Source organism: Chanos chanos, chromosome 2 (genome assembly GCF_902362185.1).
Source record: "Chanos chanos chromosome 2, fChaCha1.1, whole genome shotgun sequence".
NCBI classification, from domain to species: Eukaryota; Metazoa; Chordata; class Actinopteri; order Gonorynchiformes; family Chanidae; genus Chanos; species Chanos chanos.
The window spans coordinates 38,855,467-38,882,091 of record NC_044496.1 but is presented as its reverse complement, the minus strand read 5'-3'; the positions used below and the strand labels follow the sequence as shown (position 1 = coordinate 38,882,091).

General features: G+C 43.8%; 2 protein-coding genes across 4 annotated transcripts in view; both read left to right on the top strand.

The window, feature by feature from the left end:
* The window catches only part of ripor1 (RHO family interacting cell polarization regulator 1), a 42,753-nt gene extending 25,546 nt beyond the window's left edge, over window positions 1–17,207 (top strand). For both annotated transcript variants that reach the window (XM_030765866.1, XM_030765864.1), the window contains exons 7-22: window positions 3,801–3,950; window positions 4,582–4,645; window positions 5,133–5,176; window positions 6,133–6,258; window positions 7,505–7,653; window positions 8,102–8,231; window positions 10,128–11,123; window positions 11,944–12,083; window positions 12,506–12,659; window positions 13,428–13,563; window positions 13,827–13,988; window positions 14,385–14,543; window positions 15,030–15,226; window positions 15,805–15,888; window positions 16,282–16,372; window positions 16,553–17,207. In XM_030765866.1, the coding sequence (XP_030621726.1) occupies window positions 3,801–3,950; window positions 4,582–4,645; window positions 5,133–5,176; window positions 6,133–6,258; window positions 7,505–7,653; window positions 8,102–8,231; window positions 10,128–11,123; window positions 11,944–12,083; window positions 12,506–12,659; window positions 13,428–13,563; window positions 13,827–13,988; window positions 14,385–14,543; window positions 15,030–15,226; window positions 15,805–15,888; window positions 16,282–16,372; window positions 16,553–16,650 (2,880 nt within the window). In that variant the 3' untranslated portion in view covers window positions 16,651–17,207. The remainder of the gene's footprint in view (window positions 1–3,800; window positions 3,951–4,581; window positions 4,646–5,132; window positions 5,177–6,132; window positions 6,259–7,504; window positions 7,654–8,101; window positions 8,232–10,127; window positions 11,124–11,943; window positions 12,084–12,505; window positions 12,660–13,427; window positions 13,564–13,826; window positions 13,989–14,384; window positions 14,544–15,029; window positions 15,227–15,804; window positions 15,889–16,281; window positions 16,373–16,552) is intronic.
* A 1,587-nt stretch (window positions 17,208–18,794) lies between these two features.
* Window positions 18,795–26,039, top strand: ctcf (CCCTC-binding factor (zinc finger protein)). 2 transcript variants are annotated; one of them, XM_030764856.1, is made up of 12 exons: window positions 18,795–18,875; window positions 20,965–21,528; window positions 21,873–22,215; window positions 22,452–22,622; window positions 22,773–22,906; window positions 23,102–23,222; window positions 23,360–23,509; window positions 24,065–24,225; window positions 24,484–24,666; window positions 24,817–24,946; window positions 25,124–25,333; window positions 25,645–26,039. In XM_030764856.1, the coding sequence occupies exons 2-12, from the start codon at window positions 20,974–20,976 to the stop codon at window positions 25,857–25,859; spliced, it is 2,373 nt and encodes a 790-aa protein (XP_030620716.1). In that variant the 5' UTR covers window positions 18,795–18,875; window positions 20,965–20,973; the 3' UTR covers window positions 25,860–26,039. The 2 variants fall into 2 exon arrangements, with proteins under 2 accessions (XP_030620716.1, XP_030620715.1); XM_030764855.1 differs by lacking the exon at window positions 18,795–18,875 and adding an exon at window positions 20,568–20,591 and having other exon boundaries at window positions 24,817–24,949; window positions 25,651–26,039.
* Window positions 26,040–26,625: the final 586 nt, after the last annotated feature.

Sequence of the window (26,625 nt, the reverse complement as noted above, 5' to 3'; positions counted from 1 at the left end):
CAGCCCCAGACGTGTCTCACATTCCGTGCTTGTTTGGGGAGCCGGATAAGTTTGTCTCTAGGACCAGCAGGACGCTGGCCTAACCTGACCCAGCCTCTGGGCCTCTACTCTTCCTCCTCCTCTTCCTCGGCAACTTTGTTTGATGTGCGATTAGTTTGTGTTTTATGAGCACTGTGCGCCGCAGGGAACCCCCTGCCCTTTGAGAGGGGTCAGATATGTGGATCTTGCAAAAGGGGAAATGAGAGAGGACAGTTTACAGAGAGAGTTAGAGAGGAGAAGCAGTTATTTCTTGACCTTCCTTGTTTGGCTCCACTTTAAGCGACCGCAGAGATCTTGTTTCATGGAGGAAGGCCCCCTAATTTGTGAGCTTTCAGTCTATTCCATGAATCTTTGTAATCAGTCCCACAAATCAGGAAAAATAAAATGAAGGCGAGCACTGTGGAAGCATTGGAATGTTCAGTTCTGATGAGATCAGTGGAAGTTTCCCAGCTGACTTGACAGTTCTTTAAAATCTTAGAATGTTTTGTCCTTCTCTTAATGTACTCATGGCAACAAACATGTTTGTTCAGAAATTAATAATGAACTTTAATTGCTAGACGCTGGATGCTATTTGATGAAGATGTCAGGGGAGGGGCTGTTAGTTAGCTGGGCCTCACTGTTTAACTGAGGGAGCAGTTGGTGTAACTCTGCGAAAGTTATGGCTGTCCTGCTTGACCCCCTGTCTGGACTGAGCAGGCTCAGAGTGTTTCTAACCACCTCCAGATGGACGGAGAAAGTTGACTGGAATGATGGAAGAGGAATCAGAAACTAGTTCTGTCTCCCTCTTTCCCTCTCTTTTGCTCTCTTGCCAGTCCTTCTTGCTTGTGCCAACTCTTGCACTTTGTTCTCTCTCTCTCTCTCTCTCTCTCTCGCTCCTCTTCCCCTCTTTCTCTCGCCCATAAAACCTTTAAGAATTCACAACCTGTTTTTTATCTCGTGTCTCCTTTCCCACCTTCCTTCTCTAATGAGTGATGGCACGCATATTGACAAGTGCGTGTGTGTATATATGTGGACTTTTACTTGGCACCCCGAGTACCTCGGTCCATCTAAGTTTTGTTTTGGGTACGTTTGTTTCTGCATACCTTTTTGAATGTGTATATGTGTGGGGTGTGTTTGAGTCTCTAGTTGTGTGGGCTGTGTGCCATCATGTGTGTGGGTGTGTGGTTGTCCCTGAGTGTGTGTTCCTACTCCAGTGTGGACATGTCCAATCCATCAAGCTTCTACTTTATCTGCATTGCAGAGGATTTTGTTGGTCAGGAAGACCACCTCCCTTACCGCACCCTGCTGATACTCACTCTCTCACTCTCTTTTTCTTTCTCTCTCTTTCTCTCTCTCTCTCCCTCTCTCTCTCTCTCACGTACACACACACACACACATACACACTCTTACGCACTTAGTTTCCTAGGTGAGCATGTCTCCTCCACAGTTGAAGTAACTCTCCTAGACCAATAACACTGGTGCTTTTTAATACCCTGGTGTTCGCGGAATGACTTCTTAATGAGGTGAACTTGGGCAATAAGTTTTTTTCAGGAAATCACATTCACAGAATTGATATGCAGTGGATGAGTTTTCGTGGCATAATTGGGTTAAACATTAATACATCTGATAACGTATTGTTTAGCTGTATGCTGTCACTCTTCTGGGGTGCTCTATATTTTACTAAATATAAATATGTGGATGCCCCAGGCAGGAATGTGCCAAGAATGAGCCAGAATCAGCTGAGAATGATCACTGTAAGAATGGACAGAACATATTTATAAATATATATGAGCAAACAGAGAGAAAGGTTAACTGCATTTCCAGGATCTTGGATATCTGAAAATCCTAAGCCATTTTGTCACGGAGGGTATAATTGGCAGTTAGGTAATTCTTAAACCAAAAGTTGCAGTCCAAGAGTGAAAAACCATGGACATAATCCAGAGTTTCGACTCTGTCTTGTTTTCTCTGTCTGTGTAGGTACAGAGTTAAGCAACAGACTCCCTGGTCTTGTCCTGTCATGGGAACGGTTGGAAGTAATCTGTTGGAACGGGGGGGGGGGGGGGGGGGGGGTGTATGCGCTCATTTTATCCTATTCCTGTTTGGCTGATCCAGCACGATTCTGTGGAAGACAACAATGCTTTTACACAAACAGCAATCTTCTGTCCGCATGGCTTACACTGAGCATAATACCACATATCTAACAATGTCTATACCCACCATCTGGCAAATATGAACCTGCCAGATGGTGTTGATGTTATTGTTATTGTTATTATAGTCAGTGTTTCCATTTACTCATAGCATCCCATATAAGTATTGTGTCAGATATATGTCTCATGTCTCGACCCAATTCTTTTCCACTATCCCTACCGAGGTACAGATATTCCATTTTTTTTCTTTTATTCCTACCTTGTATATCACTGGTATGTTAGATTCTCTGTGTCACATGAAAAACAGACGGGCATTATTTAAATGAATGGAGAGGAGTGCTGTCTGTGTGGACAGTTGTGTTAATACAGGAGTGAAAGACTCCTCACAGGGGACTAAACCAGATCGATGAGGTGCATGGTGTGGAATGAGACCAGAGACAGAGTGCACTTATCCCAGTCAGGAGCAGGGGTTTTCCCAGATGGACTGAGCATGTAGGACAGGTCTCGTGCAGGTGAATGCATTTGTGTTTGTGTGTGTGAGAGAGAGAGAGAGAAATGTGGTATGAATAAAGGCTGTGTTGTAACAGAGCTTTGAAAGCCTGCTGCCCTTTGACTCTCATAAAAGGTGTCTCCCATTGAGAGTGACATGCATGAATGGAGCTTTCATACCCTTTCCATGCGCTTTCATGCCATGTTTTTATTTACTTATTCATCAATGTTCTTTGTGTCTGAAGCTCTTATCTTGCTCTCTGAGTGCTGAGATGGCAAGGCAGACGGCAAGATGTCTTAATGAATGAAATTCCCTTCAGAAAAGAGTTTTTGTGTCACTGATTCAGAAAACCACAGTCAAAGTCAGATTACTCTTCATCTCTGATGCGTCAATCTCCTGACCCAAAAATGCTTTCGGAGAGCCTTGTCCAGGTGGAGGACAGCTCAGCTCGTTTACATATTGAAGCAAGTGCTTGTATATATTTGCAAGTGTCTGTTTGTGTCTTTTTTTTGCCCCTCCGCGTGTTTATGTTCTAGGGTATGTATGCATTTGTGTGTGTTTGCATGTGGTTTGGTGTGTGTGTGTGTGTGTGTGTGTGTGCATTGCACATGTGTACATATTTAGCTGTTTCCTGTACTGGTTACTGGTTCCCCACTACAGGCTTCAGATGAAGGTCACGCCCACAGATCATTAAAACTTTTAATTGTATCTATATGTGGGACAGTTAGATGCAGGAGGAAATCATATAGCCATAAAATTTCCGTAACAGGAAATGGAGGTCACGTTTATATATGTGCTGTGTTAAGGGTGTTGGGTTATTTTGCAGTCTGGATTTTGACTGCAGTACACGACTGTGTCTGCAATCACACATGCTCAAAAAGCAGTAAAAATGCCAAATAAAAGTGAGTTTTTTGGTTAGTTAAAGAGTTAGTAGTCCTAAGCAGTGGTAAATGATTAGCTGATACTGTTTACTGAAGTCAAATTATGATGCAGGTCCAGCATAGATTGTGTGAAAGCCCTGAATCTTTTCAAGCAGTCACAGAACTGAGAACTAAAGTCTGAGTCAAAAGGTTTATGTCCATGTTAATGTCCATGTGAGCACAGAGAAAATCATATACTTACCTGTTTTGTCTGTGTGTGCGCAGATCGACGAGCTGTACGAGGCCTACTGCATGCAGCGCAGACTGCGAGATGGAGCCAATAAGATGGTGAAGGCCTACACGGCTTCCTCAGGGAGCCGTGAAGCACGAGAGAGTTTATCAGAAGCCAACAAGGGTTTCAAAGAGTACACAGAGGTAAGAGAGAAACACAAAAGCTGAACAATGTGATCTATAACACTGTGATATCACTGTGTAAACACAACTCCCTGATGTACTTTCATAAGTGAGATATGTACTTATTTCCTGTATAGTTTACACTTGCATTGAACCCTGTTCTGTTGTATTTGGTAAACATGCCTAATTAATAGTGTGTTGATGGGAGTTAGTTTGGACTGGAAATTCAGTAACCAGAAGATTTGAATCCTAAGGAAGCTTGTGAAGCTTCAGCATAGATAGTAATAGAAAGCTACTCTGAATAAGTTGCTCAGGATAAGATAAGCTACATGAAATGAAAGTGTGAATATACATATATATTGAAATAAACATGTCGCAAGTATTGAGTCTATAGAAAGATGAATTGGCAGAAAATAAACGGAGAGTTTCTGACTGCTGCCTGGCTGTTTGAAAAAGAGCGAATGGCTTTTCTCAGTCAAGTGTTTTTCATTAACATAATGACTACAGCAAGACCTTTAGTGGCACTTTGATTACCAGTGTGAAAGCTCTCTACAGTAAACTCTCTCTCGCTCTCTCTCTCTCTCTCTCTCTCTCTCTCGCTCTCGCTCTCTCTCTCTCTCTCTCTCTCGCTCTCTCTCTGTCTCTCCCACAGAATATGTGTATGCTAGAGAGTGAGCTGGAAAACCAGTTAGGAGAATTCCATATCAAAATGAAAGGTAAGTCTCTGTTCTGTTCTAACTCACATTCTTCCTGATGTTTCCTCCCCTACCTGCTCTCTTTGAATTGTCTGTATTTGGTATAAGGTATGAGGCCCTAGACTTGACCCTGTCCACAGCTGTTCAGCTGAGACTGTTCTCCCTTGTTCACAGCTGACTATAGAAACTGAAACTATGAACAGCTCATCAGTTCTCTCATCTCTTTGCACATGTCATCAGATTGACTAAGTGGTCCGTCCAGTCCACTGTTCAGCCGTGTCTTTTCTCTATGATGATTTTAAAGGAAGATTAGATGTAGGCGATGTGAAAACCTGGTCCTTACAGGCATTTAATCCTCTTTCCCTCTTCCTCCAGTTTTCACATTTTCTTCAGCTCCTTCCTCCTGTAGAAATATGCAGAGGGAGCATCACGTGATTCTGAGTCGTCTATAGATTTATGCAGGGCCTGAGTCTTTTTTCTGTCTGACAGTTTTCTCTCTGTGATGCAGGTCTTGCAGGCTTCGCACGCCTCTGCGCAGGAGACCAATACGAGGTGAGTGCTTGTCTTTCTTTCTCCCCCTCATACTCCCCCCTTTTTTTTTCTCTCTTTTTTTTGCTCTCACCAGCAGTTCTCCCTGCAGGAGAACTTTCTGCATCATTGCCCCTCACATCATCATTATTTACTGTGCTCCTGTCTTCTGAGGAGTGGGGAGCTGGAAAGGAGGAGGGTGGAGGATGGGGGGGGGGGGGGGGGGCAGACATTGGCTGCACAGTGCGTTGCTGTCGCCTAGGCTTTAGAGGGAAGATGAACAGATTTAGGGAGGCGGTGGGTAATTGGAAAAGGAAAAGGCGCTAATGTGTCAGCTCAGCCTCGACCTGTTTAACATGCATGGAGTTTCGTCCTGATTGACAGGCTGATCAGTTGAGTGAGTCAGCACAGCAGCAGCCCAGGGTAATATAGCACTAAAAAATGGAGAGAGAGAGAGAGAGAGTGAGAGAGAGTGGGAGGCCTGTGCTTTCACACCTTGGGAGCCAAGAGGGAGTCTTTCTCAGTTCATCTGTCATTAAAAAATAAACAAAAAAAAACCCCAATGAACTTCAAATAGGGCTTAGCACTGTTGTAATAACAGAGGATAGCACGGCCTTGAGTGTTTTTCACGGCCTCCGGGACAGGACAGGGTATGAGCTCTGAAATTGGTACAGCTTCTGTATTTGATTTTTTTTAATGAAATGAAAGTGAGAACTGAATGTCTTTCACCTGTTTCTTAATGACACTCTGCTACCTGGAATATTCTTCATGGCAGTTTTCACTTCTGGACTGTCTGTGGGGGGGGGGAGTGTCCTCTGTCCTGTCTACGTATTTGTTCTGTCCATAGGTCTGTCCTGTTAATTTGTCTGTCTGCTCAGTCCATCTGTCTGTCTGTCTGGTCACTTTGTCTGTTAGTCTGTTTGCTGACTAGTTCATGATGTTAAATCTATGTGACTTCTTTCATCTGGAACCCCCTGCAGATCTTTATGAAGTATGGGCGGCAGCGCTGGAAGCTGAAGGGACGGATTGAGATCAATGGGAAGCAGGTGTGGGACAGTGAAGAGATGGTCTTCCTCCCCCTTATCACGGAATTCCTCTCAATAAAGGTGAGAAAATCTGCTTTGAAGAAAGCATGCAACTCACACATGGGAGTCTCTCTGTCTCCATCTATCTCTTTCTCTCGCTCGCCTTTTTTGAGATCTGTCTTACTTCATACTCCCCCTTTCCCCTGCTTCTGTTCTGTCTCTCCTCTTCTGCTTTCTCATCCATTCCTCTCTCTCTGTCTGTCTCACTCTGTCACACACACAAGAATACACACTCTCACGCTGCATTCACATCTGTCTCCGGGAGGGGGGGGTTCATTTTAATGGAGAAAGCAGCACAGCCCCAGCAGCTGGACTTTTTACTTTTTGTCCCCTTAATAGTTCCATGACACTTTAGCCCATGTGAGGGGAATGGAAAGTTACCACAGGAGGTCAGGAGACACGCAAGCAAGAGAGGAGGCAAGGGGAAGACAGCAAGAGAGAGAGAAAGAGAGAGGGAGAGAGAGAGGGAGGGGGGGCAGGAAGGAGGGATGGACAGAGAGAAAGAAGGGCCCCAGTGGAGAGCAAACAAAAAAGGGGGGATTGTAGAAGACAGAGAGACAGACAAGCTTTAGGGGAAGAATGAAGAGAATGCAGCTGATGTTTGTTGAAAAAGTTTTTAGACAGGCCTTATGGGTTTTTAGAGGGGACCTGGTGTGTGTAAGTCTGAATGCGAGTGTGGAAAGGAACAGATCCCTGAAAAAGTTTTTAGACAGGCCTTAAGGGTTTTTAGAGGGGACCTGGTGTGTGTAAGTCTGAATCCGAGTGTGGAAAGGAACAGATCCCCAGAAAACTTTTTTTCAAAAACTTTATGCAACAGTGCTGCAACACTTAAGATGACTCCTTTACTGGGATACAAGACTAAGGCTGCTTTTGTACTGATATAACCTTACATGACTAACTGACCTACCCCTCCCAAGTCTGTGTCTCGGAGACAGAGCAAAAGGAGACTTTATATCAAACGCATGTGCACACACATATACAGATTTGAAGGGCATCACATGCACCATTGCACTTTGCAAACCTGTTTTGCTGATGTAAATATCCATAGTGAAAAGTCAAGTTCTACAGAAGGCGTGACCAAGCGAAGGCAAGCAGTTTAGCCCTATACATTATATACCAACAATACCACAGACTGTATTCTTTCTTTTTACTCTGGATCACTTTTGACAGAGTGTGTGCTACCTTGAAGATGTTTGTGCTAGTTTAAAGATGTCTGTCCCTAACTCGTGATGATGATGGAATATTTGTATTTTGTATCGTTGTCAAGGTGACAGAGCTGAAGAGCCTGGCCAATCACGTGGTGGTGGGGAGCGTATCGTGTGAAACAAAGGATCTGTTCTCTGCATTGCCCCAGACTGTAGCAGTGGACATTAATGACCTTGGCACCATCAAACTCAGCCTGGAGGTCACCTGGAAGTAAGGGCTGCTAGTTTGGATATTTAGACTTTATCATTAACGTTATCATCTGGGCTAATAATATTCTGTAAAGATTTTTTCCTCCAGGCAAACCTGATTCTCTTTAAATGTCTTATTCTAATGTATATGTCATCTGTCAATCTGTTTGGAATGTCGAAGAGTTAGAGGAAACGTGTTCTGAATTTGTGAGCTGGATTAACAGCACAATACGTTTGTATTTACTCAAAAATTGTGCATGATTCTCTTTAATCCAGTGTAATCCTTATCTAAAATTATGTAGTTTGACTCTAATCATGAAGTATTGACATTTAAATAGAGGTATTAAGAGTTTCACCTCTCTCTCTCTCTCTTTCTCTTTCTTTCTCTCTCTCTCTCTCTCTCTCCCCCCATCTGTCTGTTTCTCTTACACACTCTCTGTCTCCTTTATTTCTATCTGTCTCTCTTGCAGTCCCTTCGACAAAGATGACCAGGCCTCCACAGCCAGTACAGTGAATAAAGCTCCCACAGTCAACAAACGGTTCTCCACCTACAACCAGAGTCCGCCAGACACTCCTTCCCTCAGGGAGCAGGCCTTTTATGTGAGTGCTTCGCCTGTCTGGAACACAGCTTTTATTTATTGTTATTTTAGCCCAACAAACTAACCAAACATCTCGAAATTTCCTGTGTAACTGAAGCAATTTGATTCCTTAATTGAATCAAAAAGTAATACAGACATGGCTTAGCATTGTTCCTGTAGGCACAGCCTGAGACAGGAGCAAAGTCACTTCGTGTTTACTGATTTCAAGGTTTGATTAGATCATTGGACGTTTTTAAAAGATCAGTATGCTTGAGTGATGTCTGTCGTTAACTGGCTTATTTAAATACAAGACGACAATTACTAATCAGAAAACATAACAGGGGTCTGAGGAGAAAATAATTGTTGTATTGAACTGTCATGGTGTTTAAGTAGATGAGAGGAATTGATTTTTTTTTTAAGCAAATCTAAACCCAACTCATTATCTCGCTTTCTTGCTGCACACATGTTTTCCTTGTTCATGAACCTTTCCATCTATTTCTCTTCCGTATCTCATTAAGAACCTGCTTTCAGGGTTTTTCCTGAGAAAATCTCCCATTGTGAATTTGGTGCTTAGGCTCATGGGTTTTAAGGTAATTTCCAAAGCAGGAAAGTGCGGGAAAGAGGATAAGTGCTGATCTGAAAACAACCCATAGGGAGTTCTGAGGAAAGCAAGACACACAGGGACATATATATCAGAGTTTCCTACTAAGAATCTCTGTGCCTGGTTGGGGTAGTTTTGACACGTGGGAGAGTTTTTGGAGGTTCTAGAATGTTCTAGACACAATCAGCTTAGAGATCCGTTCTCACGTCACTTTCCCCTGCTCTCACTCGTGAAGACTGCGCCTCGGAACTTGCCGTCCAAGCACCGCTGGTCACTGCTCGATGTGTTTCGTGACACGCTAGCAGAGAAACTGTCTCAAAGCTGCTCATGTAGTGATGTTGCGTCCGTCCGTCTTGGCTCGACACAGCTGCTCGGTGACGTAAGTCCCTCACTAGTCTTAGTCCACTAGCCCCCAGCACCCCTCCATTCAACCTGTAGAGCCCACTGTAGTTTTAGTTTGCATTTAGTTGAAAGTAGATCATTGTCTGTGTTTTGTTTTTGTTCAGCATATCAGAATTCCTGTATTCGTAGCTTGTTGACTTTGAAACCTTATTTTATAGAATGTTTACTTGTCGAATTTGTTTTATAGCACAGTGTAAATTCCCTGTAGTACTTGCTGTGTGTCGTGTTAGAATTGGTAGAACCTTGTAGTTGCACATGGTTGTCTTGTCGTTATTATGTAGAGCTTCTGTCCCTGGTGTCATTAGCGAAGAACTTCTGCACACAGCAGAATCCTTTCACAGTCCACAGTCTGGTGCTATGGCTGAATCTCTCTCACTCTCCCTCTCACTCATGCACGCACACACACTCTCTCACACACAGAAACAGACATACACACACACACACACACTTTGACTCTGTGTTCCTTGTTATTGTTTTGAGGGACAGCCGTGTTTGCCCAATGAACCAAAGAATGGCTGGCAGGGCAGTTAATTAAAGGGAGCTGTTTGGCTGTTTGTTCTCTGGGCCAGATGCCAGCTTGGTCTGGTCCATAATGGAGCTCTATGAAAGACATGATGCTGCCCGTGAAGGATGGAGGCCACACTCCCTGCACCCTTAGACCCACTCTCTGGTTCAGTCATTAACTTAATGCCACTAACACCTCCGCCCTTTCTCTTTCATGGCTAAAGGCCATGCTTACTGTGCGAAGATTTACAGTGAAACACTACAGCATGAGCTCACTCTCTCTCCTATCACACACACACACACACACACACACAGATTCACACACACACTCATACTCCTTTCCTTCTCTCCCTTAAACAGTTCATTTCTACATCTCACTTTTGTATCTCTATCTCTTGTCCCCTCCTATAGAACATGTTGAGGAGACAGGAGGAGATTGACAATGGAACAGCCTGGTCTAACTCCTCTGAGTCTTCAGATGATTCCTCCAGTCCCCAGCTGTCTTTAGGGATGCGTCATGCCCACAAGAACGTGGTCCAGCCTGAAGTCCAGAAAGCAGCACCTGCCATCGAGATCTCATTCGCACCCCGCGAGTCAGCCACCTCTACCCCTACCCGCTTAGCCAATCAGAAAGAGGAAGATGAGGAGGACGAGGATGAACAGACACAGAAACCAGTGGCCGTGGAAGAGACCATCGCTGAGGCTGCTGGCCAACAGGCCCTGCCCAATGGCCACGCCCGCTACTCCCGCTCCCTCAGTCACATTAGCGAGATTAGCGCAGATGGTGCTTTGACTGACAGGTCAACCACTGAATCGGTGGAGCCTTCGGAGGTGGCCTCGGTGATTTCATCTGTGTCTGCGACTGACATCGCCACGGAGATGCCGCCCAAAACTGAGTCATGTCCCGTGACGCCAGAGACTCGGAGTCTTGAGCCAACTACCCCTGACCCAACGAACACCTCTCAGCCTATGAACTTGTGCATAGAGAAGGAGGCAGAAGGAGGTGTCGTAGCAGAGGACCTGTGTGACTCAGCAGTGTGTGAGGAGTCTCAAGTGGAGCTCAGCTCAGAGACAAGCTCACTCTCTTGCGCCAGGAGCGAGGAGGATTCTGCCTGTGCTCCACCCAAAACTGAGACATCAGCCCATCAGGGTGACAATGTAACTCACAGGACCAGTTCTCTAGCAGCAGGCCCAGATGCAGACAGCCCAATCCAGACACCTATACTGACCCAGGCTGCTGTGCTGGAGGCCGAGAGGTCCGCTGGTGGTGCTGACATTAATGCAGCGGACAGTGGGATAGAGGAGGCCCTGGGTGCAGTCATCTCTGCTCTGGATGACTACAGGGGACAGTTTCCAGAGCTACAGGTCCTGGAGCAAGAACTCAGACTACTGGAGGAGGCACTGACGGTGAGTGTGTGCAAGTCAACTACTTTAGTTACCGTGTTTTGTGTGTTTGAGGTCCTGTGGGTGTGTGTGTATGGGAATGTGTCGTCCTGTAGGTGTGTGTGTGTGTGTGTGTGTGTGTGTGTCTTTAAGAAGTGTAATTTGTGAGAGAGTTTCAATATTAATGGGATGGTCCTGTGTCTGTGTAAAACAATGTGTGAGAGCATGTGTCATTCATCTGAACTTCTCAGCAGTCATAAATAAGAGGGCAGACGTGGAGAGACAGGATGTGAGTGTAGTCTGTCTGTCTCTCTGCCTCCCCTGGGGTAGTCTGAACTTTGGGCGCGGCCCTTCCTGCCCTCTGACGGGGATATTTCTCCCCTACAAAGCACTGGGAGGATGACAGGTCTTAGTGTGTGGGTGTTTCACTGTTTAACACCCACATGCCTCTGATAACTATCAACAACTTCAAATAGTGTAGACTCAGCCCTTACTGGAAGCAGTGCATGTGCCCCCCCCCTTTAATTTCCCATTCACGTCTTTTCAATCTGAATGTGTGGCTCCTTGATGTTGGTTAGGGGCACCACCCTCTAACATCAGGTCTCATAGTGGATTTCATCACTTATTCTGTGTTATCAAATCAGGAGTGAGGTGAACTTAATTGTTGTGTAATCACTTTAGTGGTGAAGTCATGCTGAGAAGTAGGTTTTTTATTGTGCATACATGAAGTAACCATAAGTAAAATAGTTTTGTGCCTGCATTGAAAGGACAGCCAGATAACAGTGTGTGTGTGTGTCTTTCTGTATCTGTCTGTCTTCCGTCTGTCTGCCTGTTGTTTCTCAAGGGTCGGACTCGCAGCCGTTCCTCCAGTGTGAGTCTAACAGTTGAAACGGCCCTTGGGAGCTTTGATTTCCTTAACACGTCTGACCTGGAAGAGGAAGAGGAGGAGGAGGAAGATGGAGAAAGACACAGCATGACAGAGAGGTCAGGACTTTTAAAATATCCTGCCTTTTTCCATGACTGTTTTGTTTGGGGGGGGGGGGGGGGGGACTATGAATAGCTTCTTCCTCTCCACGGAGTTAAAAATGCTGTCATGCTGTATCTTACTGCCATCTAGTGGTAAAAGTAGAGAACATGTATTAAACTTTGGAGGTAGAGGAGTTGCTCTCTTGCTATGATTTTGCATCAGATATCATCCAAAGTATAAATAACTGAAGAGCAATGCTTCAATAATTAAACAAAAAATGATTACTTTTTAAAATCTATTTTCAAATTGATCTTTTTCAAGTTGGTTTTCCCAGTTATGTCTTCTGTATCTGGGTGGGGTTGTGCATTTATTTGTTCTTCTTTTTGTGGGTGTGTGTGTCTTTGTGTGTGCGTGTGCGTGTGCGTGTGTAATAATTCAGTGAGCAAAAACGGCCGGCGGATGAAAGCGCTGGAGAAGATGAGGGTTGTGAGGAGCGGTGCTGGGAAACTCCCTCTGGTCCCCTGAGCACAGGCTGCCAGGCTCTAGATCGCACACTGCTGGTGCATTTGAAGAACTGCAGCTCCCAACTGCTGGTGAGGCAGAAAAATCAAGCATTTGTCTCTCAAAGCAAGACAGTGTACATTCTCTAATCATTTTAGTTTACATGCCATTAAAGATAAGCATTGATAAAGATTAAGTCTATATATGCAGGACAATTCTATTTTTTGTCAGAATGTTAGTCCGAGTCTTGCTAACTACACAAAGAATGACTTTAAGAATATGTCAACATGTTTCAGCTAGCTGTACTGACAGGCTGAAAGTTGTTTAAGTTGCTTTCAGACTTTCTTTCCTTTGATGTGAGTGGGCAAACTTTCTGCAAAAATGAACTACAAGAATTCCACTGAAGCATAGGGCTAGGAATCTGTTTCTTAGATGTTTGAACCTGTGTGTTCACATATTCTTTTTGCTGTTTTTCCAAGTTGCAAACAAACAAGGACATCAGATGTTAGTTTTTTAAGGAAAACTAAAATCAAAATGTGTCTTGTTCTGCTCATAACTCTATAGATACACTTTTCCTTTAGTTTTTACTGATACTCTTTAATAAATTAAGAAAATAATAGCAACAACAATCACAATGTTGTTTATGTCTTAATAGCAGGCACATGAGGCAAAGACACTGTGCAACGGCAGTTAAATGAGAACAAAAAGTCAAATTTGACAGGGATGCAAACAGGCACATGTAATGACCCAGACATGTAGAAATGATTAATTTTAAGGGAAGAGTACGGGGTAAAACATAGAGAGATGTGAGAGAAGATGTGTGTATGTATGACTGTGCTCTGCTCCGGGTTGATTGACAGAGACTGGGAACCTTTGGGCCTCTCCGCTGTGGGGAGATGTATGCCCTGGACCGTCTGCTCAGGGAGGCTCGTGTTCTTGAGCTAATACGACGCGTTGCCAAGGATACACCGGGCGGGGTCAACCAACCTGAAGAAGGTTAGTCTGTCCAACATCAGATTTATCTGTCAGCCCTCTGTATAGTTTCAGTTTTATGTTCAGCTGATCAGCCTGAAAAATTCACAATTTTTTGTGTTCATTGATTTTTCCTCATGGTGTCTTGTTTGAACTAGTAACTCCTAAACTTATTTCCTTGTCCCCTTTTTTTAATAGTTTCAATGTATGCATGTATTACAACACCCTGTTTCTGTTTATATAAGAATTTAAAAGAAATTCTGTCCATTCCTCTTTTCCTGGAGCAGTGGTACCCCAGCTAGAGCAGTGCCAAGGGGCTGTGTTGCTATGGAAGCAGAGCACAGATGGTTCCACTGTGTACAGCACCTCCACTGAGGCCTTCCTGCAGGCACTGGCCACTGCTTACACCAGCAAACTACCAGAGAGAGGAGCTGGGTTTCCTGAAACAGGTGTGTATGTCTGTGTATACATACTTCATGTTTCTCAGATTTATGAGCACACGAATATCTCAAAAAACCTGGGACATTTTCAAAATTCTTTTTTTTTTTAATGGCTGTTCTTTAATAAGTGAAATGGATTTCCAAAATGAAATAAATTTTTGCAAAAAGTCTAAATTTTGTTTACAAAATTATAGAGACAAACATGCAGAGAAGAGAGTGTGTAGCTGTTTAAAAGTTGTTTTGAGATTTTAGACAGTGTAGGAAGATTCCTTACAATTCTCTCCTTCTGTGTAAACATGACACCCTGACTACAGAGCAACACCCCAGTGTCACACTACTTACATGTTTTATACAGATTTTCTAAAGTTATGTGTTCAAATGTAACATGCATCTGTGTGTTCCCAGTGTTTTTGCGTCTGGTGGAGCGTATTTTGGAGAGGAGGTTACCCAGACGAGGAGGAGGAGCGGCCAAAGAGACTCTCACACTCTTCCAGTTTTGGAGTTACCTGGAGGCTGAGGGAGTTAGTGACTTGGACACACATGTCGTAGAGCTGGCTGAGGAGGGTAAGAGAGTGTGTATTTGTGTCTGTGTGTGTCTGTATGCATGTCTTTGTGTACACTGGGCATTTCTATGTGTCTGTTTAATAGAAAAAGTGAGTATCACATAGAATATTAATGGACAGGATTGAATATTCCACTAAATTAACATGAATTGATGTAGTAATAGTGTGAAAGGTTGTGAATAGATCTCAGACAGTCTATTGTCTAGGCCTATGGGACAGAGGACTGAGCTGAATGTTTGAATGTGCCGCATTGACGAGTGTGTCGTTACCCCTCCCTTCAACGTTCTCACCTATTTTTTTTTTTTATCTCTCACTCTACACCACCCCACCCCTTCTCTCACCCCCTCTCTTCTCCCTCTTTTTCTAACCTCAACCTATCTTTCCAATCCATCTGTCCAACCTCAATATGTACCCCCTCTTCTTTATTTTTGTCTTTTTCTTTCTCCGTCCCTGCTTCTCTCCTCTCTCTGTCCGTGCTATGGTTCAGTGTGGCTGGTTCAGTCGCTGCAGTCTGGAGATCAGGATGTGCTCGTGAAGGTACTGAAGAAGCCTCCAGAGTGCAGTCTGAAGAGGGAGGGCCTGAGGGCAGTCAGCCTGCTGTTGAGGGACCCCAGAGGGAAGGTGTGCAGTGCTGCCAGCTCCCTGCTGCGGAGCCTAGCAGACCAGCCCCGCCACCGAGAAAGGGTGAGACCAACAAACCCACAGCCAAGTTCACTGTCCTTTAGACAGTGAACAGAACCTTTTATCTGTTGGTCAGTGTACTTCTAAAATTGTACGTCATTAGAATAAAGTGTAAATTGAGACATTGATACATTTTTAGATATTTTGTGTCTTAGAAAGTTCACTTACCTCTGTTGTCTGCTAGAAACTCATTTGTTTTGCAACTTTCAGTTAAACAAATTAGCCGTGGGTCACTTATTTACACATCTGTTTTTACTTTGAAGTTAAAGACATGCAGCTGTCTTTAACCATGAGCTGTGTTTAAGCACCCCCTCGTTTAAGACACTATAATTACTTTGAATCATTACACAAAATCGTACTTCTCTCTCTAACAGTGTGATGTATAGAAATGTTTGGAAAATTACCTTCATCTGTGTTCTTATGCAGTTTACAGAGCTTTAAGTCAATATTTGTCTTTTCTTAAACATCCAACTTGGCTTTTTGACCCATATCTGCTGGGTGAATGTGTCGGTTTGAATGTAATCTGACCTGGTGGTCATTTACCTGTCTGTCTCTCTCTGTGGCTGTCTCTCTACCCTCAGGCTTTAGTGAGCTGTCTTGAGCTGCTGGAGGATGAGAGTATGGAGACACGAGCGTGTGGCTGTAAGGCCCTCGCTTGTCTGAAGGTCAGTCCAGTCATTTAGACTGAACCCCTCCTCTCTCTCTTTTCCTTTTACTCAACAGGGACTGACAGCATCTTTACTTTAAATGCATATTCATCACCTGTGTATTTATGCTTGTGATAGATTTTATGCTTTTACAAAGTCATCACTGTTTGTGGATCATGTTTTTGTTCTGTATGTTTTCTTTGCCTTACCTGTGAACAGCACAGATCATGTGTAAGCACCATAAACAATCAATAACAGAAGAACCTCGCAGCATTTCTTCATTTAAGAGAGAAGTTATTGGTTAAATTAGGATTCTCCTTTGAAATACAGCTTGTCCTGTTATAGTTGTTTGATCAGTAGGAGGGGGTAGTACAACAGCATAACATTGTTGTGGATGTTGGTGTGTTGCAGGCCAAAGAGAGCATCGACCAGCTGGTTTACCTTTGTCGGACAGATAAAGATGATGTGAGAGATGCTGCCAAACAAGCTCTGCTCGTGCTTGGTGAGGAATTTCAGAAAATTACAGAAAAAGAAAATGGAAAAAAAAAATCATTGTGTCCCCAGGACTAGCGCTGAGAAGCTGTTACTGGAGAATTGAAAGAAAGTTTGTTGAGAATGTGTTTTGGAGGGATTTTTTTGGCTGTGCATAAATGTACTCACTGATTAGTATTGTTCTTTCCAGGTGAGGAGGGGAAGATGGCCCATCGACACATTGAGTCATCCCACGACAGCATCCCTCGCCTTTTCGCACCCGGCAGCATGGCTAGCACCGCCTTCTGATCTAATTCGCCAGTCAAACTGTCACTCTGCAGTACCGTGTTACATGTGGAAATAAACAGAACAAGCCGCCAGTACACAGAGTCATGATCATGCCAGTGAAACACTAGCAATTATATTGTCATTAACCTCCAGATCTCAAACACTTAGAGTGGGTTCACCGTCACATACTTAAAACTAATGGAGTTTGAGCAGTGTCTTAAACCAAGACTGAACTGAATCACATACAATAAATGAACATGAATACTCATATTTCTCAATCTGTATATTAATAAGATATCATGTTGATATCCTTTGAGAGGCGTGACAATGTTAGGTGATTAGTGTAAGAGATTCAGAGAAGCAGTGTGGAAGACAGAGTGTTTTTTTTTCTTTTTTTGCTGCCTTATGATTTGATCTGATGGTGTTGCCTTCACAATTCACGGAAGTTGGACGTCTGCATCGGCAAAAACACAGACCAGCGGACTGAAAGGCTCTCCGAAGGGGTATGAAAATGGAAAAAAGTGTTCCAATCATTTTGATTCTTGCAAGGACCCTCTGTTTAATCCGCTGAGGTTTGTGACTGATGCTGGCAGTTCTCTTTGTGAAGAGTCTGAATAAATGTGTATATGGTTGGGAGAATGTAAGTTGGTTTTTAGGAGGATAGTCCAGGACTAATGTTACTCCTCAGGGAGGGGTAAGGGACATCTGTATCCCTACCTTATGAAAGGATGTTGTTGCCATTTTGAAGTGGGAATCCATGCAAGCCTCACAGTGCTACCATTGCGTACTGTTATTATTATATAACGCTTTACTGACATCATGTACATCCATATCCCATTTGTACATGTTTTATAATTGTGTTGTAATTTTACATAATTGTGTTAATACACACACACACACAAAAAAAATGTCAAGGCAGATCTGTTTGGGGGTTTCTCAAACCTCAGAACTCATCATGCACATCCTATGACTCAAACCACTGGTGACATACCTGAAGATTATTTCTGCTGTAAAGGTGACAGAGCTGTGTGTGTGTATGCGTATGTGTTTTAAATATGCTAAATATTATTATAATAGAAATCTGTAAACTGTGGTGGACTTTGCCTTTTGGAACAAGAATAGACCATTTATTCTTGCATGAAATCATTAGACAGGCCCCAGTGCACACTGCAGACGCTTGAATTGAAAGCATTCCTTCAGTGCTGCTAGACAGACAGACAGGTTCTGGGCAGGAACCTGGATTTTTTTCCTTTACATTTTCTGCAGTTATGTTGGACTACAACTGAGCAAATGAAGCCTCTTCAGTGTATAAGTGCCTCAAGTTAATGTCAGAAGCGATATAATGAGAGAACTAGACTTTATTTAAAATTCTAGGGTTGCTGTTCATGGTAAACTGCAACACAGATTAAGTATATATTTTTTTTCCCTTATGACTTAAAGATTCTGCAGCATTAAAGTGATTTAAGTTACTTTTTTTCTATAAAATGTATATTGTCTGACAAGGATCTTGCCTGACATTCAGCGTTAAGAATCTATTAAAATGTTAGAAAAATGGTCTTTTTGTCTGCCTTTTGCTTTTGCCTGTCTGATCCAATGATGTGAGCAAGAACCTGCAAGATTACATCTTTTTCATCGAATTAGAAGTATTTTACAGTGTCTTAAAATAAACTTTACTCTGTAAGGTTAGTATATCCACTAAAATAAACATTGACGCTTATTTGAAGCCGACACCCTTACAAGACTGGTCTGAATAAAGAACAAATTATTGCCAATATATCATACCGTCGTTTAAACCAACAAAATAATCTGTCTAAGAAAGTACTGAGACATTAAATGTTCTTCATTTATTTCATTTATTTCGGGGTGTTTGACCACACGTCTGAATAATTTGAAATTCATCGAAAAGAATCTTCAACACAAAAACCTGACCCTTTATAAAAATGAATTTCTAGCCTATCCAACATTTTCAGGCAGTGACGCTGTAATTTAAAAGTAGCGCCCCAACCGGCCAATCCCCACAATGCTGTGTTTACACCCCTCCCCTTCGCCACCGCCCCCCTCTGTGCCGCGCAGGCGCACACCACTGCTTCGGGCCGCCATTTTGTGCGGAGCCTACTCTGCAAAAGCGGGAGAGGATTAAAACCACCGGAGGAGAAGGACGCAATTTTACCTCATCTCGTAGAGAAGAAAGAACCAACCCTGGGCTTTCTATCGACTTCAACGAGAGAATAAACAAGAAAACGCAGGTAAAACAGCACTACTTTCCAGACAGGGGGAGTTTTGCAGGAGCTTTAATCGGCCTCTAGGTGTCACGATGGGGCTCCCAGTCCAGGCGGCTGGCGGGGGGTGTTTGTCTCCCTCTATCGTTATCGAAAATTTAGCAAAAAACATTTATAACCCAGAAGTTCGGGGTTATGCCCAAGTATTTAGTGTTACTAAAGCGATATTAGTCGACATTTCTACAAGAATCAATATATAAACACATAGATGTTTGCTCTAGTCTTTAGGCCAGGCGTCCATTTTCTTTTTCTTCTCTTTGTTTCCTGTCTTTACCCGAGATAGAAACCCGCCGTTTCTAGCTGGATGTAGCTTAGCTTGCTAATGTTAGCTAACTATTAATGTTGTTGTGGACCGCACAACGTTAGCTAGCGACTATGGAAACAGTGAAATAAAGAACGTTAAGTAATTTGCACATACTGCGTTATTTGAAAAATAAGAGTAGGAAATAATTGCGTATTGTTTGTAGTTAAAAGCTCGAAGCGAAGCTAACGACAAAGTGTTCGCGCCCCTCCTCGATTAACAAACTCGATTCAAACATTTTCAACCCCTCCTGGCCCAGACTCAAACAACCCAACAGCACTGACCCAGTTTAAACGCTAACACAGTAAAATACTTAGTATTGTGCTCTAGATAGACTTATCTTGCTCAATCGTATATGATGTTGCTTTAACGATCCGTAAAGTAAAAGAAAAAACATTTAGCCAGCTAGCAGTTTTGTCTATGTTAGCTTATTGCGCAGATTGAAATCAAACGAGGAAGATGCAATGCTAAATGACCTCGTTGGCCATTTCTTTAACCTCAGCCAGCACGTTACCCTCTTAAGCTACTTTCACTACGCTCTGAATGGATATTTTGTAAGAATTTCGCCTGAAATGCTGCAAACCCGATGGTCTCGGAGCTCTTCGTGATATATCCAGTGACCGCTCACTTATTGAAAGACTACCTCAAGCAACAAACGAGTAAGGGATAAAACTGTGGAGAGCTCCCTCTACAACCCGACTGGTAGTGGTACAAAAACAGTATTAACCATCTCAGAGTGTCCACGTACTTGGGCAAATTCAACATTTGTATCCCCTCAAAGTGCAACCGTTTGTTTAGTGATTAGCATCGTATGTTGTTTGCGGGTTTAATTGCTTATGCACGACGGTTAGCTGGGAAGTCAAAGTGGTTAGGTTCAGTGTTTCTGGCGCGCCAACAAAATTTCCGCAAGTTTCCTGGGATGAAAGAAAACATGCCTTTAACTTTTACAATTTTGCGTTGATATCTGCTTATGTTGCAGCTCAGCGGCAGCGAGCCCTTGTCCATTAAGCTTACTTACTAGTATCTAGCCTAATTAACGACAACGATTGCTTTTTTAACTATTGGCGGTTTGGTCTCACGACGCAGTTTCATGACGTCTTGAGTGACCGATGTTAGTTAAAGTTGGACACTCAAAACCTTCTTATCCAATGCCGGGCTTTGATTTTTATTTGGTGATATCTACTGTCCCATAAACATAAGTTCAAAAAGCTGAGCATGCATCTTATCACATCTTCCAAGGGTGTTTAACCAGCTTGTATTCCCAGCAGGTGGTGTATGTGTTAGAAAGGAGTGTTGAGGCAGATAATTCATTCATTGGCGGCAGAGAGAATTGAGGAAGGAAACACAAGGGTAGAGAGATGAAGTACTCAATTTTGGTTCAGGTAATAGTAAAGGCAGACAATGTGTTCACATGCTGGCACAGCATCATTGGAACCCATTCGCTTGTAAGGTATCTATAAAACATTTCACTGTCAGTTACACCTTTATTAAGCTTTAAATGAATCCATTTTATTGGCAAATAGTTTCCCTATTTACCTTTGATTCCAAGCTAACAGACCTGTGTGAACATTTAAATTGATATCGTTTCTCCATCTGTTATTTTTCCTTCAGGTTAGCGACAGTTACTGAGATAAAAGTATTTCTTCATTTGGGGCAAAGATTAGTTTACTTGGAAAACATGAATCTGTGACATGATTGCTTGTCTACTTGTCTCTGTAATGTATAAGGAAAATATCTGGTTCCTGCTCTCCCAAGGTATTACCCATGGAAGGGGGACCGACTGATGCAGTGGTGGAGGAGGGGGGTGATGCGTTCAAGGCCAAAGACTGTAAGACATACCAGAGACGACGCGAGGACGAGGAGGTCGGGGCCAACCTGCTGCAGGCTGCAGGGTTGGAGGGAGTGGAGCAGCCTCAGCAGGGGGGTGAAGCCGTGGTGGGGTCCCAGCAGCAGTTGGTGGAAGGCGTGGTCAACAGCAGCGTTGAAATGATGGTGATGGATCCCCTGGACCCTGCACTGCTCCAGATGAAGACTGAGGTCATGGAGGGTGGTGTCGGTCCTCCAGTGCCAGAAGGAACCCACGAGGCTACTGTCACCACAGTGGATGACACCCAGATTATTACCCTGCAAGTGGTTAATATGGAGGAGCAACAGCTCGGCCTGGGAGAGCTGCAGCTTGTACAGGTGCCGGTCTCAGCTGTGCCCGTCACCGCTGCCACAGTGGAGGAACTGCAGGGAACCTTAGTAGATGCCACCGCCATGCCTAAAGATGGAGAGCCAGTTATCTGCCACACTCTTCCTTTACCCGAAGGCTTCCAGGTTTGTTCATTGAGATTTTTTCAAAGTGGGGTACACCTAGGGCTTTTTTGCTCATGCACATGGAGTTGTGTCAAACAGGCACAATTTTTAGCACATAACTTTGGAACATTCTGAACTGTTTACTGTTCCTCTTCAAAGACTGCAAATTGTTTACTGACCAGTATCTAGTCATACATTCTTCCTGGAAATATTTGTCTTAGACATGAGAAAAGACCACTGAAATGCCCAATGCGGAACACTTGAAGAAACTCAATCCCAAGGTTACTTCACCAGTTGTGGATCAAAACGGATAAGGTCACTGGCTTGACGAATGATTCTAAGTTAGATTGTGCTGTGCTTTTCAGGTGGTGAAAGTTGGTGCCAACGGAGAAGTGGAGACAGTGGAACAGGATGAGCTCCAGGCCCAAGAGGAGCAAGCTCCTCAGCAGCAGGAGGAAGACGACATGCCTGACTCTCAAACCGATGATCCAACCTGGACTAAGAACTCTGAATACACACCACCTGTTAAGAAGACCAAGAAGACAAAGAAAAGCAAGCTGCGCTACAATACAGAGGGAGAGAAGGACATGGATGTTTCTGTGTATGACTTTGAGGAGGAGCAGCAGGAGGGGCTTCTCTCTGAGGTCAACGCTGAGAAGGTTGTGGGTAACATGAAGCCCCCCAAACCGACCAAAATTAAGAAGAAAGGTGAGCCACCTTGAGCAGAGTCACTGCTTAGCTATTCTCTTTCAACTTTACATGTTCTGCTGGGGTTCATTTGTCACTGTGTATAAGGAAAGCAACTTTGTTATTTGTAAATATGCAGTCCTGCCGTTTTGTTTCTGGTAGAATGTCAGGCTACATTCCAGGTTGAAATGTTTATTGTGACCAAAGTTCTGGATGCATTATTTTTAACATGTAACTCTGTCTTCGGTTACGCACAGGTGTGAAGAAAACATTCCAGTGTGAGCTGTGCAGCTACACATGCCCCCGCCGTTCTAACCTGGACCGCCACATGAAGAGTCACACAGACGAGAGACCGCACAAATGCCACCTGTGTGGACGAGCCTTCAGGACTGTCACTCTGCTGAGGAATCATCTCAACACTCACACAGGTACAATTAACACCATCATGCTTCCTCCCAGTACAGTGCCCCCTTACTCTTGTTCAGGCTTACTCCGAGTGATCTGATGTGGTTTTCTCCCATGCTGTTGAGTACATGTGTATTTGGTCTGTATGGTGAAACTGGTTCTTTTTCTCCCAGGCACCAGACCACACAAGTGCACTGACTGTGACATGGCCTTTGTGACCAGTGGAGAGCTGGTCCGACACCGTCGCTACAAACACACCCATGAAAAACCTTTCAAGTGCTCCATGTGTGACTATGCCAGTGTGGAGGTAGGTTTGAGACAAGACTAAGGAACATTAGTCTTTAGTGTAAAAGCATGACTAAAATATTTAGCGGTTCCGTTTGTACATCTCGTAGTATTACGAGTTGCTCCTCAGAGCCAAAGCACGTTCTTGCGTGGCAGTTGGCCAGCCAGTGTGTTAATTTTTTATTATGTTGTGTTGTATGATTTGTTCCCATTTCAGGTAAGCAAGCTGAAACGCCACATTCGCTCCCACACTGGAGAGCGTCCGTTCCAGTGCAGCCTTTGCAGCTATGCCAGTAGAGACACCTACAAACTGAAGAGACACATGAGGACTCACTCAGGTAAAACAGTGCTTCAGCTCCTCGTTCACCTACTCAGTCTCGGTATCCTGCAGTGTTCAATTAATAATGATGTAATGGAAGCTTTTTTTTTTTTTTTTTTTTAAAGTTTTCTCTTTCTATTTTATTTTTTATTCTAGGGGAGAAGCCCTACGAGTGCTACATTTGCCACGCCCGTTTCACCCAGAGTGGCACGATGAAGATGCACATTCTGCAGAAGCACACTGAGAATGTGGCCAAGTTCCATTGCCCCCACTGCGACACTGTCATTGCCCGCAAGAGTGACCTGGGTAAACCATTAGTCCCTTTCACACTCCATCAGGGATCATGTGTATAAGTATCTGTGTGGGTCCTCTGACTTAACCACCATTATTACAGCTTTTATGTGTGATGAGCCAGAGCTTGTCCTGCAGTGACCACAGCACTCAAAGTTCAGTTTTGGGTAGCGGAAAGAAAAACTTAGTTGGCAAGTCTGTGTTGTCCATTGCCCAATAAAGAACTATGTGGTGTGCATGGCATACTGCACTTTAAGTCCTGTACCAAATTCAGTGCAACTACATGTAATCGTAAAAAAAAAACAAAAAAAACCTTGCATTAACTGCTTATTGGCACACTGAATTTTATTGTCATTTTTAACTTTCACAAGTGGACTAACTCACTTCTAAGCTTCTTTTAGGTCAGACCTGGTTAACTTTCTCGCACTTAACATGTCTTACATCACCCATATTTGTAATAATTATTCTGGGTGGTATTCTGTAAGTGCCAGACTGTAAGCGCCATAAATGGTTCTGTTTTGATTGGTTCTGTATTGGTTGGTTGACTGGTTGTGCTGTGGTGGTCTGCAGGTGTCCATCTGCGTAAGCAGCATTCCTACATCGAACAGGGCAAGAAGTGTCGGTATTGTGAGGCTGTTTTCCACGAGCGGTATGCTCTGATCCAGCACCAGAAGTCCCACAAGAACGAAAAACGTTTCAAGTGTGACCAGTGTGAATATGCCTGCCGACAGGTGAGAGCTTTTACAGAGCCAGCTTTCATACACTGACTCTTCCTCATCGGTATCCATATGTGTGATATGTCAGTTAATCAGTGTGTAGAGTATCTAATGAGCGTTCAGATCCTGAGTCTCAAGGGTATTAAGAAAATATCTCAGTGAAGACGAGTTAAAGAAGCTGACTGCTGTAAAGTCAAGAAAAATCCAGGCAATGTACTTGAAACCAAACACGAAAACCTCACTATTATTGCGTGTGTGTATGTTCTTTAACAGGAGCGTCACATGATAATGCATAAGCGCACCCACACTGGGGAAAAACCGTATGCTTGCAGTCACTGTGAGAAGACCTTCCGACAGAAACAACTTCTGGATATGCACTTTCGTCGCTATCATGATCCCAACTTCGTGCCCACCTCCTTTGTGTGCACCAAGTGTGGCAAAACTTTCACTCGCAGGGTATACACACAATACACACCATTCTTCAACTTAACCTTAAGCCTCGTTAACTCTTAATGGTCTAATTGTTTAATTGAACTGCACATTCTGGATTCACTCGTCACTTTGAGACGCCCATAATAAATGAATGTCTTTATTTGATGCTGTCAGAACACCATGGCCAGACATGCTGAGAACTGCGCTGGCCTGGACTCTGCTGACGGAGAGAATGGAACTCCGGCCAAGAAGGGCCGAGGGAGGAAGAGGAAGATGCGCTCCAGGAAGGATGATGATGATGACAGCGGTGAGCTTCCTGTTGTTTTTTTCTCTCTCTCTCTCCCTCTCTCTCTGCATTGCACCTGACACGGACAGCTTTTCTCTGCATTTGAATGGAGGGATGCATTGAGCAAATGTGTACTGGAATTGTCTGAAATTTCTTTCTCTTTTTTTTCTTTTTTCTTTTTTTTTTTTTTTATAGATGAGCACGGAGAGCCTGAGCTGGATGATGATGATGAAGAGGAGGAGGAAGAAACCATGGAGGAAGTGGAGATGGAGGTTGAACAGGCTCCACCCAGTGTGCCAGTTCCAGCTCCTGCAGAGCCACCTGTTAAGAGGAAACGTGGCAGGCCACCCAAGAACGCTCCCAAGCCTGTCCCTGCCAAACAGGCTCCCAAAGCAGCCTCCACTGGTAAGACCTCCGGAAAAACACCCTGAGCCCCTCACTCTTTTCGAGTGACTACATGACTGCCCTGCTGCCCGGGTGTCCTTTCAGCTCTTCCATCATAGCTGTGAAGCAGAATTGTGGGTCTGACCTCGATCTCGGCTCGCATATCTGCTCCTGAAGCATTGCCTTAATTTCAATGTTTTGTCCACGTTCAAACACCCCTGTTTTCTCTAAGTATTTATTTTTTCTGTAAGACTACACCTCCAGAGTTTCTTCTGCTTTGTTAGCTGCTCCAGATGTTACAGCCTGGTTCTTTGCGTCTGTCACCCTTTTAGCGGCAGCTATAATCCAGGTGGAAGATGAGAGCACGGGTGCCATTGAGAACATAATTGTGAAGAAGGAGCCGGAGGTGGAGGCGTCAGCGGGGACGGTGGTGGCGGAAGCCGTGGAGGAAGAGGGTGGCGTGGAGACGGTGCAGCTGCCTGTGGCTGAAGCTGCAGCCAATGGCGACCTGACCCCCGAGATGATCCTCAGCATGATGGACCGGTGATGTGGGCGGGGCCAAGACGCCTTTGCACACACAGGCCCTACACATACAAACACACACGCACGTCCCCATAGATATACACATACACACACTTAATTTCCCTGCTGCACTGTGTCGCTTCCCTTTCTTGCTCAATACCACTCCACCTTGTTTGCTCAGTGTTCTCACATTTTGTCTTTTTGGTTTTTTTTTTTTTTTTTTCTTCTGTCTGATCAACATCTTAGGGAAACTGTGAGGAAAATTTGGATTTCTTTTTTTTTTTTTTTTTTTCGTCCATTTAACTTCTGTTAATGTTGTCACTGTCAATACCTTTGATCCCATGTAAAATTTAAAGGTTTTTTAGTGGACAGGGAAAAAAAACATGCATGTTCCCTTTTTCTTCTTAAAAAGGAAACCATTTCAGAGAGATGTGTAAAGGATTGGTTTGGTGTGTGTGTGTGTGTGCGAGTTGGGTGTGGAGAGACTGGGAGCGGAGGCATTTGTGTGTGTGTGTGAGTGAGTGAGACTGCTGTCTTTCGTTGAGGCTCACTGTAGTGTACTTCATATGCATATAGATCTTTCCTTTAGCTCAACTAACACCGTTGTTCTTTCAGCCTTCCTTCCTCTGACTTCCCCCTGGCATTCATGAAGTTCTAGGCCAGCTCAAGCTTTGATACATAGATTTTTGCTGTCACTGCTGTAAAAAAAAAAAAAAAAAAGAAACAAAAAATGGGCGTTTTACCCATCTGTCTAAGAATCTTTTTAACGTTCGACATTTACAACAAACTTT